Raw genomic sequence first — 14,310 nt, 5'->3', positions numbered from 1 at the left:
CAGCGACATCAGAGCCGGGTGACGGGAGACAGTGCCCCAGACGGGGGCCGGTGTATCACCTACGCTCCCGCAGCCCGTGGAGTCGACTTTCCGCAGTGACGAGTTCCGGGCCAGCAGCTCGGGAACCGCTATGTCCTGCAGGTTGGGCATGCTGACCACCATCCGCCTGTGGACGGCGTGCAGGGCCGAGGATTTCCGCGAGGCCATTTTCTCAATGGTTGGTCTTCTTGGACTTGCCAGCATCCCGTTTAACCTGGGGTTAGAGAAAAGCAACACCTTATAGATCCGAGTACGGCCAGAGACCACGTCCCAGCCCGAGAGTCCTCTCCAACGCGGCACCCGGAGCCAGATGTAGACACACTCGAGTGGAAAACAGGGTGGGAGCACCGTGTGTGGGTGTCCCCAGGCGCAGTGAGCAGCTGTGTCCCCACAGGGACGAGCCCAACGTGTTATATGTTCCTAAATGTGAGATTTTCTGGTCGAATGTATCATTCATCCACCCAAATAAATCCACACTCCTGGGGCGTCTGGGTCCCCAGAGTCCCGCGCCCCCATCGGTGGCAGCACCTGTCCTCCTCGGACTGCGTGTTGAGGTCCATCTGGGCGAAGGCGTCCATCCTCCTGCTGAGCCGGGCTTTAAGGAAAGCGTGAAACATGTAGGTGTCCAACACCTGAAACAGACCACGGGAGGCCAGTTACCACCACGCTCTGTGGCCAGAGTGCCCATAGCGCTGCCCGGCCCCCACCCCCACCCCCACTCCGGCCGCGGCCTCTCCTCGGACACAGGTTCCTAAGCCAGTAGCTGTCTTTACTGTACCCTCCACATCCTCCCCAAACACTCGGCATTTGAAAAATCACCAGAAGTTCAAAAGCTCAACCACCTTCCCCTGGTGACAATGAGGGCCACGGTGTCCTGTGGCCTCTGATCCTGGATCTCTGGGGACCATGGCCCCCTCCTCGCAGCAAACGCACAGGCTGGTGCACACCTGTGGCTCCCATGACCCAGCTGCTGGTCTCTCGAGGGAAAAGGCAACCCAGCTGCCAGAGCTTGTCCCTACCCTGCTCCTTGCTGCAGGCCAGCAGCCCGCGGGGGACAGGGCTCAGGCCCAAAGGCCACTGCCCAGCCGGGGGACAGGAAGGCTGCAGTGGTACAGGGCCCACATGCAGAACAGCTGCAGGAGAGGGCAGGCAGGGAGCGATGGGAGGTGGCAGCTGTGGCTCGCGGGGACCGCTGGGGCACTGTCCATGTGCCCAGGGAGCAAGCAGGTGGACAGTGGGGAGCTCGGCTGGGGTCCCCTCAACAGCAGAGGGTGGGGGGAGCATGGAGTCCGTCCAGCAAAGGTCAGAGGGCAGACCCGGGGGGTGCGGGTCGAGGGCCGGTTGGCTGACGTGAACGACTGCCATGTGGCCCTGAGGCACGAGAGCCGCGGCTCCGCAGCAAGGCTCGGACGCCCCTCCGGCCACCAGCTGGACAGGGCGCCACCGAGGCAGGCAGCCCAGCTTCCCCCCTGGAGCTCGGGGCTGAGGCAGCTCTGCAGAGGGTTCTAGAAGCCAGCATGGGACGCCCTCCGCCTGGGCTGGGCGCTGCCCTGGACGGGGAAGCCCGCGGAATGAGGCGGAGCAGGAGCGGGGCCGGGGACGCGCCGCGGGAGGCCTGCGCTGGGGAGCCCTGCTGGAGGGGGAGCCTGGCCCCCGGGGAGAGGCTGCTCGAACGCGGCGGCTTGAAATAGACGAGAACGGAAGCGTCCCACGTGCCTGTTAACACGTGGACAGAAACACAGGGCCGCCTGCCGTGCCCGACGGAACGGCCCCGCCTCGATCTCGAGGAGATGGCTCGAGGCGCACACGTCCCCCCGAACGCATCACCTGCGACACAATGCATGTGTCTCATGACACATGACACGTACGTTACACTCCAAGGAGCTGACCCCAAAACGGAGGGAGGGCCAAGGGGTCAGAAGGAACCGCACCACAACTAACTTTCTGGAAACACTAGTCATTAATAAGATACTAACCGATGCCGAAGAAACTTACCTTGAACATCGTAAGGACAGAAACGTCCGCGGGACAGAAGACGCGCACACGAGCCCATGCCCTCCTCACCTGTCTGTAAAACTGCTGGTCCCCCGGAGCTCTGGTTTTGAGAAACTCCTCGCTATTAAACACCCTGTGTTCATAATTTAAGTGATTCTTCACTTCCCTGGTGAAGAGAAAGATGGTCGCAGGGCTGAGATATTTTTAAATACGGGAGAAAGTCGTCCGTCTTTGGCGACACACACGACAGGAAGTACACCCTCTGCCAGCCGGGGCCTGGACAAAGGGGACCCGGACCCCAGGGGGCTGGGGCTGGGCGCGCCTGCTGCTCCAGCTGCCCCGCGACGCAGGCTGGCTTTTCCGTCCCAGGAGGGACATCAGGGCTCTTCCCCGTCCAGACCCAACTTCCTCCCGCAGAGGACGCGGCCGCCACGAACGGTTCTCACTGTTCGCACACAGCGGGCTTGCGGGGGCGACCCCCCGGGGCAGGCAGACCCTCGGAGCGTGAACCCACGCGACCTGCCTCTAACGGGCTCACAGGCCACGTTCCCTGTGTAGGACACTCAACGCTTTCCACTGTCAGGGGAAAACTATCGAAGGGACGTAGAGTCTGATAATCTGTATTTTCGTATTGTCTGCTTCTTTACAAATTTGTCAAAGCTTCTAAGGTCTTTAAAAAACAACAACCCAAAAAATAAAAAATAAATAAATAAATGAATAAAAATAAATAAAAATAAATAAAAAACAACCCTGGGACGCCTTGGGGGCTCAGCGGTTGAGCATCTGCCTTTGGCTCAGGGTGTGACCCCGGAGTCCCGGGTTCGAGTCCTGCATCAGGCTCCCCGCAGGGAGCCTGCTTCTCCCTCTGCCTGTGTCTCTGCCTCTCTCTCTGTGTCTCTCATTAATAAATAAGTAAAATGTTTTAAAAAAAGAAAAAAAATATTTAAAAAAAATAAGTAAAATATTTTAAAAAAAGAAAAAAAAAAAACCCAACCTTGTTCATAAAAGATTTCATTTCAAAAGGACAAAAGAACAAAATAAAAATAACATATTAGCATCCATACTGATTATACTGCCCTGAGTGGTGGCCGCTGCCCCGTCGTCCCATGTTTTTCCTGGTAAGTTATTTGTTTTAGGGAAACATGTACATCTGGAGTCACTGAATAATCACAAAGAGCGTGCTCAAGTCCGCAGGCTCCACTCTCAACCCGGCAGGTCCAGAGGCAAAGCGATCAAGGAGAGAGTGGGGAAAAAAATCCAGCCTGAAGGCTCTTTCGCTAAAAATAACCCTTCACAGACTTGCAATATAATCTAGGCACATACGTATCATACACGCCTCAGACGACCACACATTCGGGCCAGAAATAGCACAATCCCTGTGCTGCATGGCTTCCTGGTGCACCTGGCCACCTCTGGCCCCCGGGATGGTGTGGGGGGCACGCACAGAAATGAGGACAAAGAGCAAGACCACGTGATGGGGACAGATCCCAAGTGCTGCCACGGGGAGGGCGGACTTCGTTCCCGAAGTGACCCAAGGGTCTCCAGCTAGAGCGATACCCCCACCCCTGCCCTGAGGCCGGAGGGGCGAGGATTTCAGCCGCGTCCGCGTGGGGCAGCGGCACCTCCCACGGACACAGACACAGTCTCGGGTACCTGAAGATGCTGAAGAGCAGCTGCAAGGCCACTTGCTGCACTTGGCAGTTGAGCCTCCGCTGCCAGGCCCGCCGGCGGGCGCGCCCCTCGTTCAGGTCCGTGCTGGCACCCAGGTGGGCGAGGTCCAGCTCGTGGTGCAGCTGCAGGCTCTGGACCCTGGAAGGGACAGATGGTCGCTGACTGCCGTGCACGCCGTGCTCCAGACGCTGTGGGGGCTGGGGGAGAACCGGCCGGCCGGGGGCCGCCCTCCCAGGTGCAGGAACACTCAGGACGCTCAGAAGACAGGCAGGGCGGTCATAAACGCACAGCCCTGGAGAGTCGCTCCATACAAACAGCTCATCCGTGCATGACCCACAGAAGCCTCACCTGTGACCACGCACGTTGCACCCAAGCTGCGCCCACCAGGCAAGGGCACGCACTCCCCACCCCAGGAAGGCCACAGGGTTTCCAGCACCAGCTGCCTCCTGGCGGCAGCTTCCCACCACCACGCCCCATCTGGGAGGATCAGATGCACCCGACGTCCTGTGTGTCATGGCCCTCACCACCCAGAGGGGCGTCCAACCACGCTGGCCTCCCTGGCACTTTGGAAACCAACCAGCAAGCATGTGGTTTACGTGCAAGATACACCCAACGCACGCCCACCCCACTCGTGCTTCTGGGGCACCTCCTGCACGCCAGGTGCCGTGTGGGTGTGGACTGCGTGGTGACCACAGGCAAAGCTCCAGGATGGGGCTTACATTCAGGTAGGAAGAAACAGAAGCGCACACCCCAGATAGGAGATCGTGGGGAGGGGGAGGCGAGGAGGGCGTCAGAGACCGGGACAGCTGGAAGATAGCCTGGCTGGTGGCTGAAGAAGACCCCTCGAGGACCTCGGGCCTGAAAGGTGAGGAGCAGACGGACACGGACAGCCCTGAGCAGGTAGGGAGAGCCCAGCTGCCAGAGGGCCCCAGGGGTCAGTGGGGCCGGCGAGCACCCTGGATTTGCCCCACGGGTGACAAGAAGCCACTGCTGGACACGGGCGTTCCAGCCGCACCAACCCCGGCTGACCTGTTCAGGGCACCGCCACCTGGAAGGGATGGAGGGCGCCACGCGGAACGAGTCGGTACAGTGCCTGTGGCAGTGGTCCCCTCCCCGTGCCCTGTGCTGGGACAAGCCCTCTGCCGGAGAAGGCTGTCCCTCCTACCTGAGTGCTCAGCGAGTCTGCCCGTGAGAGTGGGGGTCCCTGTGCTGCCCCGGGAGGTCGGGGGGCAGGGGTGACTGGGGGCGGGGTCTCGGGGGGAAGGGCCCTGCTTCCTGTCCCGCCCCAGCAAAGGCCCCGGGGGACAGCCGAGCACTCCAGGACCCGGGGGACACTGACCACCACGGCCCGGCATGGCCCTCCAGATGTGCATTAGCACACATGGCTGAGACCAAAGGACGGCGCATCCCACCCTCTGGGGGTCCAGCCGAGCAGAGATCCAAGCCGCTGTGTCTATTCTAGAATCCTGACACCACCACCCAGACAAGGGCAAGAGCCCCACCCCCAGGGATGCTCCACCCATGCACAGCCGAGACCGCACCCGACACTAGCGCCCACCACGCTACAATGTCAGACTCTGACTGTCGTCAGGGGACAGGGCTTTTGCTCATCAGAAAGTGAACTAGAAACGTAGGTGGTTTACCTCCTAGGTTCTCACAGGGCGCTGCCCCACCAGGACGGCCAGACACCCCCTCCCAGGACCACACCACCATCCTGGCAGATGGTGACAGCTCCGCCACCCTCCCCAGAAGCAGCAGGTAAGAAAGTCCCCGCCTCCAGGACGGAGGCTGCAAAGCCTAATGTGGCCCTTCTGGGGAGAAGCTGCTGCCTGACAGAGGCCAAGGTTGGGGGGCGGGAGGGGGGCAGAGTCGCAAAGACCATGCAAGCGAGGAGGCAGCCAGGGCGCTGAGGGGGGCGGGGGCAGGTGCCCTCCTGTGAGCTGCTCAGCAGGACACATACCTGCCAACCTGCCCTGTGTGGGGCATCCCTGGGGTCTGAATACATGTTTGGGGGGGGAAGGGAGGAAGGAGAGGAGAAGAAGGAGGGAGGAGGGGAGGAAGGAGGGAGGGAAGGGGAAGGAGAAGGGAGAGAGGAAAGGGAGAAGAGAAGGGAGAGGGGGGGGATCCCTGGGTGGCGCAGCGGTTTGGCGCCTGCCTTTGGCCCAGGGCGCGATCCTGGAGACCCGGGATCGAATCCCACATCGGGCTCCCGGTGCATGGAGCCTGCTTCTCCCTCTGCCTATGTCTCTGCCTCTCTCTCTCTCTCACTGTGTGCCTATCATAAATAAATAAATAAAAAAAAAAAAAAAAAAAAAAAAAAAAAAAAAAAAAAAAAAAAAAAAAAAAAAAAAAAAAAAAAAAAAGAAGGGAGAGAGGGGGAAGGAGGGGAGGGGAGGGGGAGGAGGGAGGCAGGAGGTGGAGGAGCTCAAAGGCTCACAGGCACAAGGCAACACCACAGGGGCTGGGAGGGGGCACTTGACCTCCTGGGACCATGACTCAACTCGTACGTGGACAGACGACTGTCATCCTAAGACGTTCACAGATCACTCGCAAACCCTAAGACAGGAGCACGGACCGAACGGCGGAAGACGCTGGGGACGGGAAAGCGCAGAAGTGGGGCAACAGGAGCCCCCCTTACCTCTGAATAAACGTCTGTGCCGCCAGCAGGGGGATGTCAGGGAGGTCAACGTCCTCCTCGTTAGAGCAGGTGATGCTCCCGTTATCGATGTTTATCAGAACCAGGCCGTCCGCCTCCTGTAAGTTCGTAAAGATTGGTGTGAGAGTCTGATTCGCGGACACCTGTGAAAACACAGGAAGACGCACCTGCACTGCCCGAGGCAGCGTCACCAAGGACGGAGTCCCCGTATCCAACAGGCCGTCCCTACCACACGTGCAGCGCATGCCACGAGTCGTGTTAACGAGCCGGGTGGCTCAGATCCGCCGGGTCTGGTCAGGATTCCACACGGGCCAGGCTCTCAGCTGCCCTGGTACACACTCTGCCGGCCACTTCAGGGAGCCGGGACAGAAGGTTCCAGAACCCCACCCCTCCCGCGAGTGTGGCCGGGGCCCTGGGTTTGGTGAGCACGCACTTAGAATTTCTGACCTACGTGCCTGGGTTACTCGTACAGCCTGACACGTGACGTGTGACAGACACTGAGGCTGCACCCAGCGGTCCCGGGAACGTGGCTGGGCCCCCGGCTCTCCCTCTGGGCGCCAGCTCTGACGTGCTCCAGGCGGCACGGGAAGCGTGCACACGCCGTCTTCTGGCACAAACGCACGGCACTGACTGGGGAGGTGAGCCGGGCCGCACGCTTGTGAGCCGCAGCACGCGCGCTGTAGGACCGCATCCCGGGCCCCAGGCCCCACGGAGGAAAACACAGGCTGCAGCCTGTTCCGGAATCTTCCAAGACAGGTAAATCCCTGCACAGGTTTCCTTCACGACATCGGACGTGAGCTGTCAGGTGAACGTGCAGGCAAATTCCCCAGGGAAAGGACTGAAACAAGAGGGACTTTTCCCGAATGATGAACAAGAGACACATTTTCAATGTCAGAGAATGGGTGGCGCGTTCTTCCTTGTTTGCAAGGCAGACTGGGAGATGCTTTCGTTCTGAACGGCCTTTCCCCAAAGTGTGTTTGTCACTTGGTGAGTCACTGGCTTTGGCAAGAAGGCGGCTGGAACCCGGCTCCTCCCCGGGATGGCCGGGCGGGTCAGGGCCCCTGGCACCTTCCCGGGCACCTTCCCGGGATCTGCTCTGAAACCCTCCAGGCCCCGCACAGCAGCTGGGCCGCAGCCGACGGGTGCCGAGGGCGGGAAGGAGCACCCGGCGTGTCCGCACACTCAGAACGGCCACAGCAGGAGGCGCCCCACCCTGAGCGATGCCGGGAAGCAGGTGCGAGGGCGCTCGGGTGTTAGTCCCCTGGGGAAACCACTGGGATCCACGGTAAGACGCCGCACTCACCGGGACGGCCAGCCCGGCAGGGACACACGGGGACGATGCTGGCAGGGAGGGGAGAATCGGAGCTGCCGGCGGCCCGAGGGCCAGTGTCTCCCGCGGTGTGGACCCGCGGTAAGGGAAAGCCCAGTCCACGCGGAGCCCGCACGCCCAGGCGCGCTCACGGCTGCACCGCTCACGGGAGCCAAACGTCCACACAACTCGGAGGTCCATCAACCGACGAACGGACAAACGAACCGTGGCACGGTCCCTCGACAGGATCCTGTGCCGCAGCAGAAGCACGGCTATGCGGCCGGTTGACGCAGACAAACCAAGAGGACGCTGCGCCGAGTGACGGCAGCCCCAAGAGGCCGGCTGCCGCCACAGAACCACATGGATGCAACAGGCAAAGCCACAGGGAGACCCAGGGCTGTGGGGCGGCCAGGGGCGGGCAGGGGGCAGTGCGGGGGACGCTGACGCACACGGGGCTTCTGTGTCGGGTGCCGGGAATGTATACGGTTAAGGGGCACAACTCTGAAAAGTCACGGAGAGCCGCCGAGGTGCACGTCGTAATCCAGTAAACTCCGTGGTCTACGTGTTTTCTGTGAACAGAGGCGTCTTATAAAAGCCAAACCCGCTGTGGCCACTGACAGTCCCACGTTTCCGGCCCATCCACAACGGCTCACCATCTGAACGCACGTCACGAAGCACTTACGGGACGCCCGGTGCTGCACTAATGGCCCTTTGACCTTTGCCGCGACTGCGGGGCCGGGAGGCCGGCTCGCGCACGGGTGTTACAGGTTTGTGTCCACGCTGTCCTGGGGTCTTGGTGGCGCCTCTTCCGAGGAGGAAGACGAAGAATCGTGGGCGGCAGGCAAGGCTTGCTGAGCCACAGTAACAAGGCTGCCAGACGGGGAGGGGACCCCAGGGGCTGCCACTTTGCCATTCAAATCGGGGGCCTTCACCAGCATTTCCGGGAGCCGCCCTGAGCACGCCGAGCCGGGGCCCCTGTTGAGGCCTACCTGCCATGTTGAGGGTCTTGTGGTGACATCCGGAGACGCTCTGCTCAACCTGTGCCAGTGACCCAGGTCCTACGGCTCATTGTTCTGCATCAGGATATTTTGCGAAAGTCACTCCTGCAGAGGCTGCTACACAGGATGTGCCTGTGGTCTCGTCTGCTTGGCCGAACAGGATGCTGTTGCGGTTGTCTTCGCCATCCCGGCTCCCCTTTTCTCCTGGGGGCCCCCGGCCCTCACTGCCTAAGCGTCCCATTACCCTCCAACACGGTCTTTTACGACCAGGACACATGAGGACCTAACGCTGCTGCAGGTCTGGCACTGCAAGTAACTGGTCACCGCAGGTGGCAAGGCCCACGCCCCCGCCAACGCTGAACGACACGCTGCGTGGAGAGGCTCCAGCAGGAGGCCCACGGCATTCCTGAACAACAGAAGCTTCACCGGAGAAGCACAGGATCTGGAGCGGGGGCACCAGCTGCCACGGCCTGTGAAGCCCTGTCATGCGCTGGCGGGTGCGGGGTGGCCCCTGCTCGGAGCCCTGCCCAGGAGGACGTGCCTGCTTCTGAGGCAAGCACACCAAGGTTGACAAGGGCTGGCACCCCACGTGAGCCCACGAAACCAGAAAGTGGCCAAGGCCGGGCTGGACAGTGGGCTCCACCGGCACCGACATCCACACTCTCCTCGCTGGAGCTGCAGGAAGCCCCAGGGAATTACGTGGACTGGAAGTGACACCAGGTCCCGGCACCCACGGCCTCGAACATCCCCAAAGGCCGCAGGGGGCGGTGGAGACGAGCGACAGCCCCCGTGCATGTGTACATGTGCGCGGCACCCAGAGCACCAGCCCCAGGGCCGCAGTAGCCACCCTCCCCGGGGCCAGGGCGCGCGGCCCCGCCTCGTGGTCCTTTCAAAGCCACTTCCCACCAGTCCCCGCGGGAATCACAAGGACCCAACGTTTGAGCCGACGGTTGAGGCCTCACCTTGCTGACTTCTTCAAAGTAGTCGAGGTGGCAGCCCATGAGGAAGGACGTCGGCGCCATGACGAAGTCCAGCATCTGGCCCGACAGGACGGGCACGAACGTGTGCTGCCACTGCAGGGGGTGCAGGTAGGCCATGAAGCACTCGGCGACCAGCGGCAGCAGCGCCCAGTTGGAAGAGAAGAACACGATCCGCTGCTCCGTGAGGAGGCACGTCAGGATCTGGGGGGAATCCACACCGTGTGCACACCTCTGGCCGCGCGCCAGGTGCTCGATTCGCGTGTACATGCGCCACCGGAACCAGATGGGGCCCAGGTCCACGGGATTCCCTACTCCGTTTGCCAAGCCAAAGCCCCCTTCACCCTCCGAAAAGCACGCCTCGTGAGCAGCGTGCACTCCCTGCATGCCTCTGCTTGGAGCGGGAAGCGTGGAGGCACACCGTGGGACAGCGGCAACCACGGCTTAGACGCCCCCTAAGCCAGCCCGCCCGGGACGCCGCGGGGCCGAGGCACGCTTACCTGCAGCACCTTCTCAGGCCTGAAGCACAGCAAGGGCAGGTGGAGGTCCAAGTCGATGACCGGGCTCTCAGGGTCTGCGCGCGAGGGGAACACGATCTGGAGTGGCTTCATGTTAAATACCTGTGATGACCAAGGTCCACAGTGAGTTCAGGGAGCGGCTCCCAGCAGAGGCCGAAATGCACCGAAACTCTCCATTTAGGATACGTTTTTGAAGACTCGCACTGTTACCCTGTATGTCCCCAAACAAAATGGCCTCGAGACACACGGCACTGCTGAGAAAGGCTCACGCGCGAATCAAGTTGGGAACGTCGTCGTCAGCCAGACCTCTCTAAACTCTTTACTTAAGTAGCAAAGCGCCCGTCAGCACAGATAAGCTGACACCTGGACACCTGTCCCGACCAAGCACATCCCAGTCAGCCTTTGCTACAACACGTACTGCATGTTACGAATTCTCAGCATTTTCAACCTGTCAAAGCTCCTTAAAGATGTGGAATTCAAGATGCTGCTGAGAAAGATTTGTTTTTCCAAAGTGGGGGATCCCTGGGTGGCGCAGCGGTTTAGCACCTGCCTTTGGCCCAGGGCGCGATCCTGGAGACCCAGGATCGAATCCCACATCGGGCTCCCGGTGCATGGAGCCTGCTTCTCCCTCTGCCTGTGTCTCTGCCTCTCTCTCTCTCTCCTTCTCTCTCTGTGTGACTATCATAAATATATAAAAATTTTTTTTAAAAAAATTATATTTTTCCAAAGGATATTATTTTAAAATAACACTTCAAATTCAGCATCTGCAGACTGCCCCTTCTGTGGACAGAGGGGGACGGACAGGGGCCGTCCAGCTCGATGGCAAGTTCGTGGCTGACTGCGGGTGTCAGCCTCGTGGGGGGCGCCCAGGAGCAGCCCCGGAGCCCCGCGGATGAGCAGTACGGGGTGACCCAAGGGTGAGCAGCGCCGGGCAGAAACCACAGAGAGAAGCAGTGACTCTGAGGACAGAGAAGCTCCCGCCAGGAAATGCGTGGAAGGGGGAGAGACGGGGAGGATGGGGTGGGCAAGGTCCCGGGACAGATGCTCGCCATCCACGCCTCCTCACGTCATCACTGCTCTCCAGGCCCCCTCGTGTAAAAGAAACCTGACTGTGCCGGGGATGCATCTTGTCACCCCGGGCTGCCCTCTTGTCACCGACTGGTCCACGGGAGCCGGACTAGGCTGAGACCAGGTGGATTTGCTTGTGTGGACAATGACATCCCTTCTGTTTATGACAAAACAAGGTAGAGCGGAGTCAAACGCTCCAGCTGGTGATGAACCACCTGTAACTGTAAAGTTGATGAGAAAAATTCCCCTCCATGCTTCCACACAATACACGTGTCAACCCACTTCACAACTACAGATAAAAACGAGACACAAATGCCAGTCACCCGCCCGGTGGGCCCGCAGAACGCATCGGCCGCGGCGCCAGGTCCTCAGGTCCTTCACCCACCTCACAGGTGAAGACTCTGAGCAGGGACACCCCTCAGGGGAACACGTCCCAATTCCAGCTTGACCGCGGCCCCAGGGAAACAACAGGGACCGCAGCACAGAAGAGAGTCAGGCCAAGTGGGAGGGAAACGCACATCTCGCCGTGCACACCCAGGAACGCCCAGGCCCCGAAACACGGACACTCAGACCCGATGGCGGGCCCGGGATGCGGGGTGTCTGCTGCCCTCGGGCCGAGGTCCAGGCTGGGTGCTGCCTCCCCTGGCACAGACCGGAGACGAGCCACTGGCGCCCACACACTTGGCTCCCCAAGTCCCCACCTCCAGCCACACGGCCTTTGCATCGACATCCGTTTGCAGTGGGTTCTGGAAATTCCTGCCGAACCAGCTCCTGGGTTAGAGGAGGACCTTGGCCCCAGCCGGACACTCGCATTTTCTCCATAACACTCCCGAAGACGGATGGGTCGGGGCCACATATCAATGGGCCACACAGGGGACGAGCGCGACGGCAAGTCTGACCCAGGCTCGGCTCCCTCGGACAAACGCACGAGAACCAAGCCGCAGGCCCCACTCTGTGAACACGACGGGCTAGGGAAACACGGCCCATCCGTTCACTCATTCACGGCTGTCGGAGCAGCAAGTGCAGGGCGGCCGTGGTAATGGCCCCGGATATCCAGCTCTGAACGGGGCCTCTGCCCTCATGCAGCTTGGAGGCTGATGGAGAAGATGGATGTTGAACAAAACACAAACGTGTGCAAACCCCAACTGCAGACCGTGCTGGGCTCTGCAGGAAGGGCAATGGGCACAGAGAGAGGCGGGATGGGAGGTCACTCAGAGGCCGTCCCCAAGAACCTGACTTCTAGGAACAGCACGTGCAAGGGCCCTGGGACAACATCAGTGAGGGACTGAGGGAAACCCAGTGAGGCTGGACAAGAGCAAGCTAGGGGGTGAGAACACAGAGCAGGACAGTGACTCGGGCCAGGGCCGTAGGACGGGCTGCAGGTACACAGCAAGAAGCCACTGTTGGTTCTAAGCACAAAAGGAGAGTCCAGTGTATAGATTTTAACAGTCTTTGCCGCCACTGTGCAAAGGACGAACTGAATGAAGGGTGAAGAGTGGACGTGGACAGACCAGCGGCTCCTCAACCGTGCAGGTGGGAGACGCCATGGCCCGGAGTGGGATGGCGGCCGTGGCCGTGGGCACCTGAGACACGCCGGGAGCTGGGTGGTCACGGGTGAATGATGGATTGAATGCAGGCGTGAAGAGAAGAGGCGCCCAGAACGACTCCCATAAACCTTCCCGCGGGGTGGTCAGAGTGGAAGAACCAAATATTGATGAATCCAGGATTCTAAGGCACAGAAAATTGGTCAGGGACCATGCACGCATTACTCATGTTCGAAGGCAGAACCATAACACACACGGTTGACCCTCAAACTGTCCTGAACTCCCTCCGGTTCACTGCTTAGCTGGTCCTTATACTTGCAGAGTGAACACGGCAAGAACGTACGCTTTGATGACTCTGCTGAACCATAAAAAAAATACCAATTATCCACATAATAAAGATGAGGGCCTCGCACAAAACAAGTACTGGATAAATGTCCCTGCAAAGGTTCTGGGGGTGGAACCGAGGTACCCGGCCAACCTGCTCTGTCTCCTGGCCTGGAATGCACGTGGCAGGAGTCCTCACCCCATAGACTGTAGGCTGATTATTAAAAATATACATTTTGGGGCAGCCCGGGTGGCTCAGCGGTTTAGCGCCACCTTCGGCCCAGGGCGTGATCCTGGAAACCCGGGATCGAGTCCCACGTCGGGCTCCCTGCATGGAGCCTGCTTCTCCCTCTGCCTGTGTCTCTGCCTCTCTCTTTCCCTATGTCTCTCATGAATAAATAAATAACATCTTTAAATATATGTGTATATATATAGAAAGTTCGTAATCACACGTCTCCTGGGAAATAAAATTAATTTTCCAACTGTGAATAGTAATCCACACGTAGAGAACCCAGATCTCTATGATCTCCCAGGAGGGACTGCCTGGCACAGGGTGGACATTTATAATAATTTGACGGGTGCCTGTTGCAGAACAAGGAAGAGCCCGGTGGTTGCGTCAGTCTGGAAAACGCTGAGCCAGACAGGTGTCGTCACGGCTCAGCCGTCCGGCCTGTTACTCGCCCAAAGGGGAACGTGGGCCGCCTTCCTCCCACCGTCCTTGCCTAAAACCCTGGGGGGATGAAAGAGCCAGCAACGTGTCAGGACGCACGTGCCAGGGAACCCAGATCCGCGGAAGCGTCTGGCCACGCGTTCAACACAGTGGCACCGGGGAAAACAACAAAACAGGGCAGCCCGGGTGGCTCAGCAGTTTAGCGCCACCTTCGGCCCAGGGCGTGATCCTGGAGACCCGGGATCGAGTCCCACATCGGGCTCCCTGCATGGAGCCTGCTTCTCCCTCTGCCTGTGTCTCTGCCTCTCTCTCTCTCTGTGTCTCTCCTGAATAAATAAATAAAATCTTAAAAAAAAAAGAAGAACAGAAAAAATACGAAGCCAGGTACTTTTCATGAATCACCCTGGACAGGACAAAACATGAACACATTTAATACAATACCCAATATTCCAGACTGATAAACCAAAGGGAAATTCATAATTTAAGTAAATTCTCTGGGTTTTCTGCAGAGCGAGTAATGAACCCGTGTCTTAGGCGCTAA

General features: G+C 59.7%; 1 protein-coding gene across 4 annotated transcripts in view; it reads right to left on the bottom strand.

The window, feature by feature from the left end:
- The window catches only part of DENND3 (DENN domain containing 3), a 50,381-nt gene that overhangs the window by 22,898 nt on the left and 13,173 nt on the right, over positions 1 to 14,310 (bottom strand). For 3 of the 4 annotated variants that reach the window (XR_005368835.1, XM_038555631.1, XM_038555632.1), the window contains exons 6-12: positions 10,146 to 10,265; positions 9,631 to 9,849; positions 6,344 to 6,504; positions 3,688 to 3,843; positions 2,104 to 2,200; positions 568 to 671; positions 60 to 253 (exon numbers count right to left, since the gene is read on the bottom strand). Coding sequence is in view for 3 of the 4 variants with exons in the window: in XM_038555631.1 (XP_038411559.1) it covers positions 60 to 253; positions 568 to 671; positions 2,104 to 2,200; positions 3,688 to 3,843; positions 6,344 to 6,504; positions 9,631 to 9,849; positions 10,146 to 10,265 (1,051 nt within the window). In the remaining variant the exon portion in view is untranslated. The remainder of the gene's footprint in view (positions 1 to 59; positions 254 to 567; positions 672 to 2,103; positions 2,201 to 3,687; positions 3,844 to 6,343; positions 6,505 to 9,630; positions 9,850 to 10,145; positions 10,266 to 14,310) is intronic. The other variant, XM_038555633.1, reaches the window with a different exon arrangement.

The sequence above is a fragment of the Canis lupus genome, chromosome 13 (genome assembly GCF_011100685.1).
Source record: "Canis lupus familiaris isolate Mischka breed German Shepherd chromosome 13, alternate assembly UU_Cfam_GSD_1.0, whole genome shotgun sequence".
Classification (NCBI taxonomy): Eukaryota; Metazoa; Chordata; class Mammalia; order Carnivora; family Canidae; genus Canis; species Canis lupus.
Note: the sequence above shows the minus strand (reverse complement) of the source record. Positions and strands in the feature narration are given on the sequence as shown.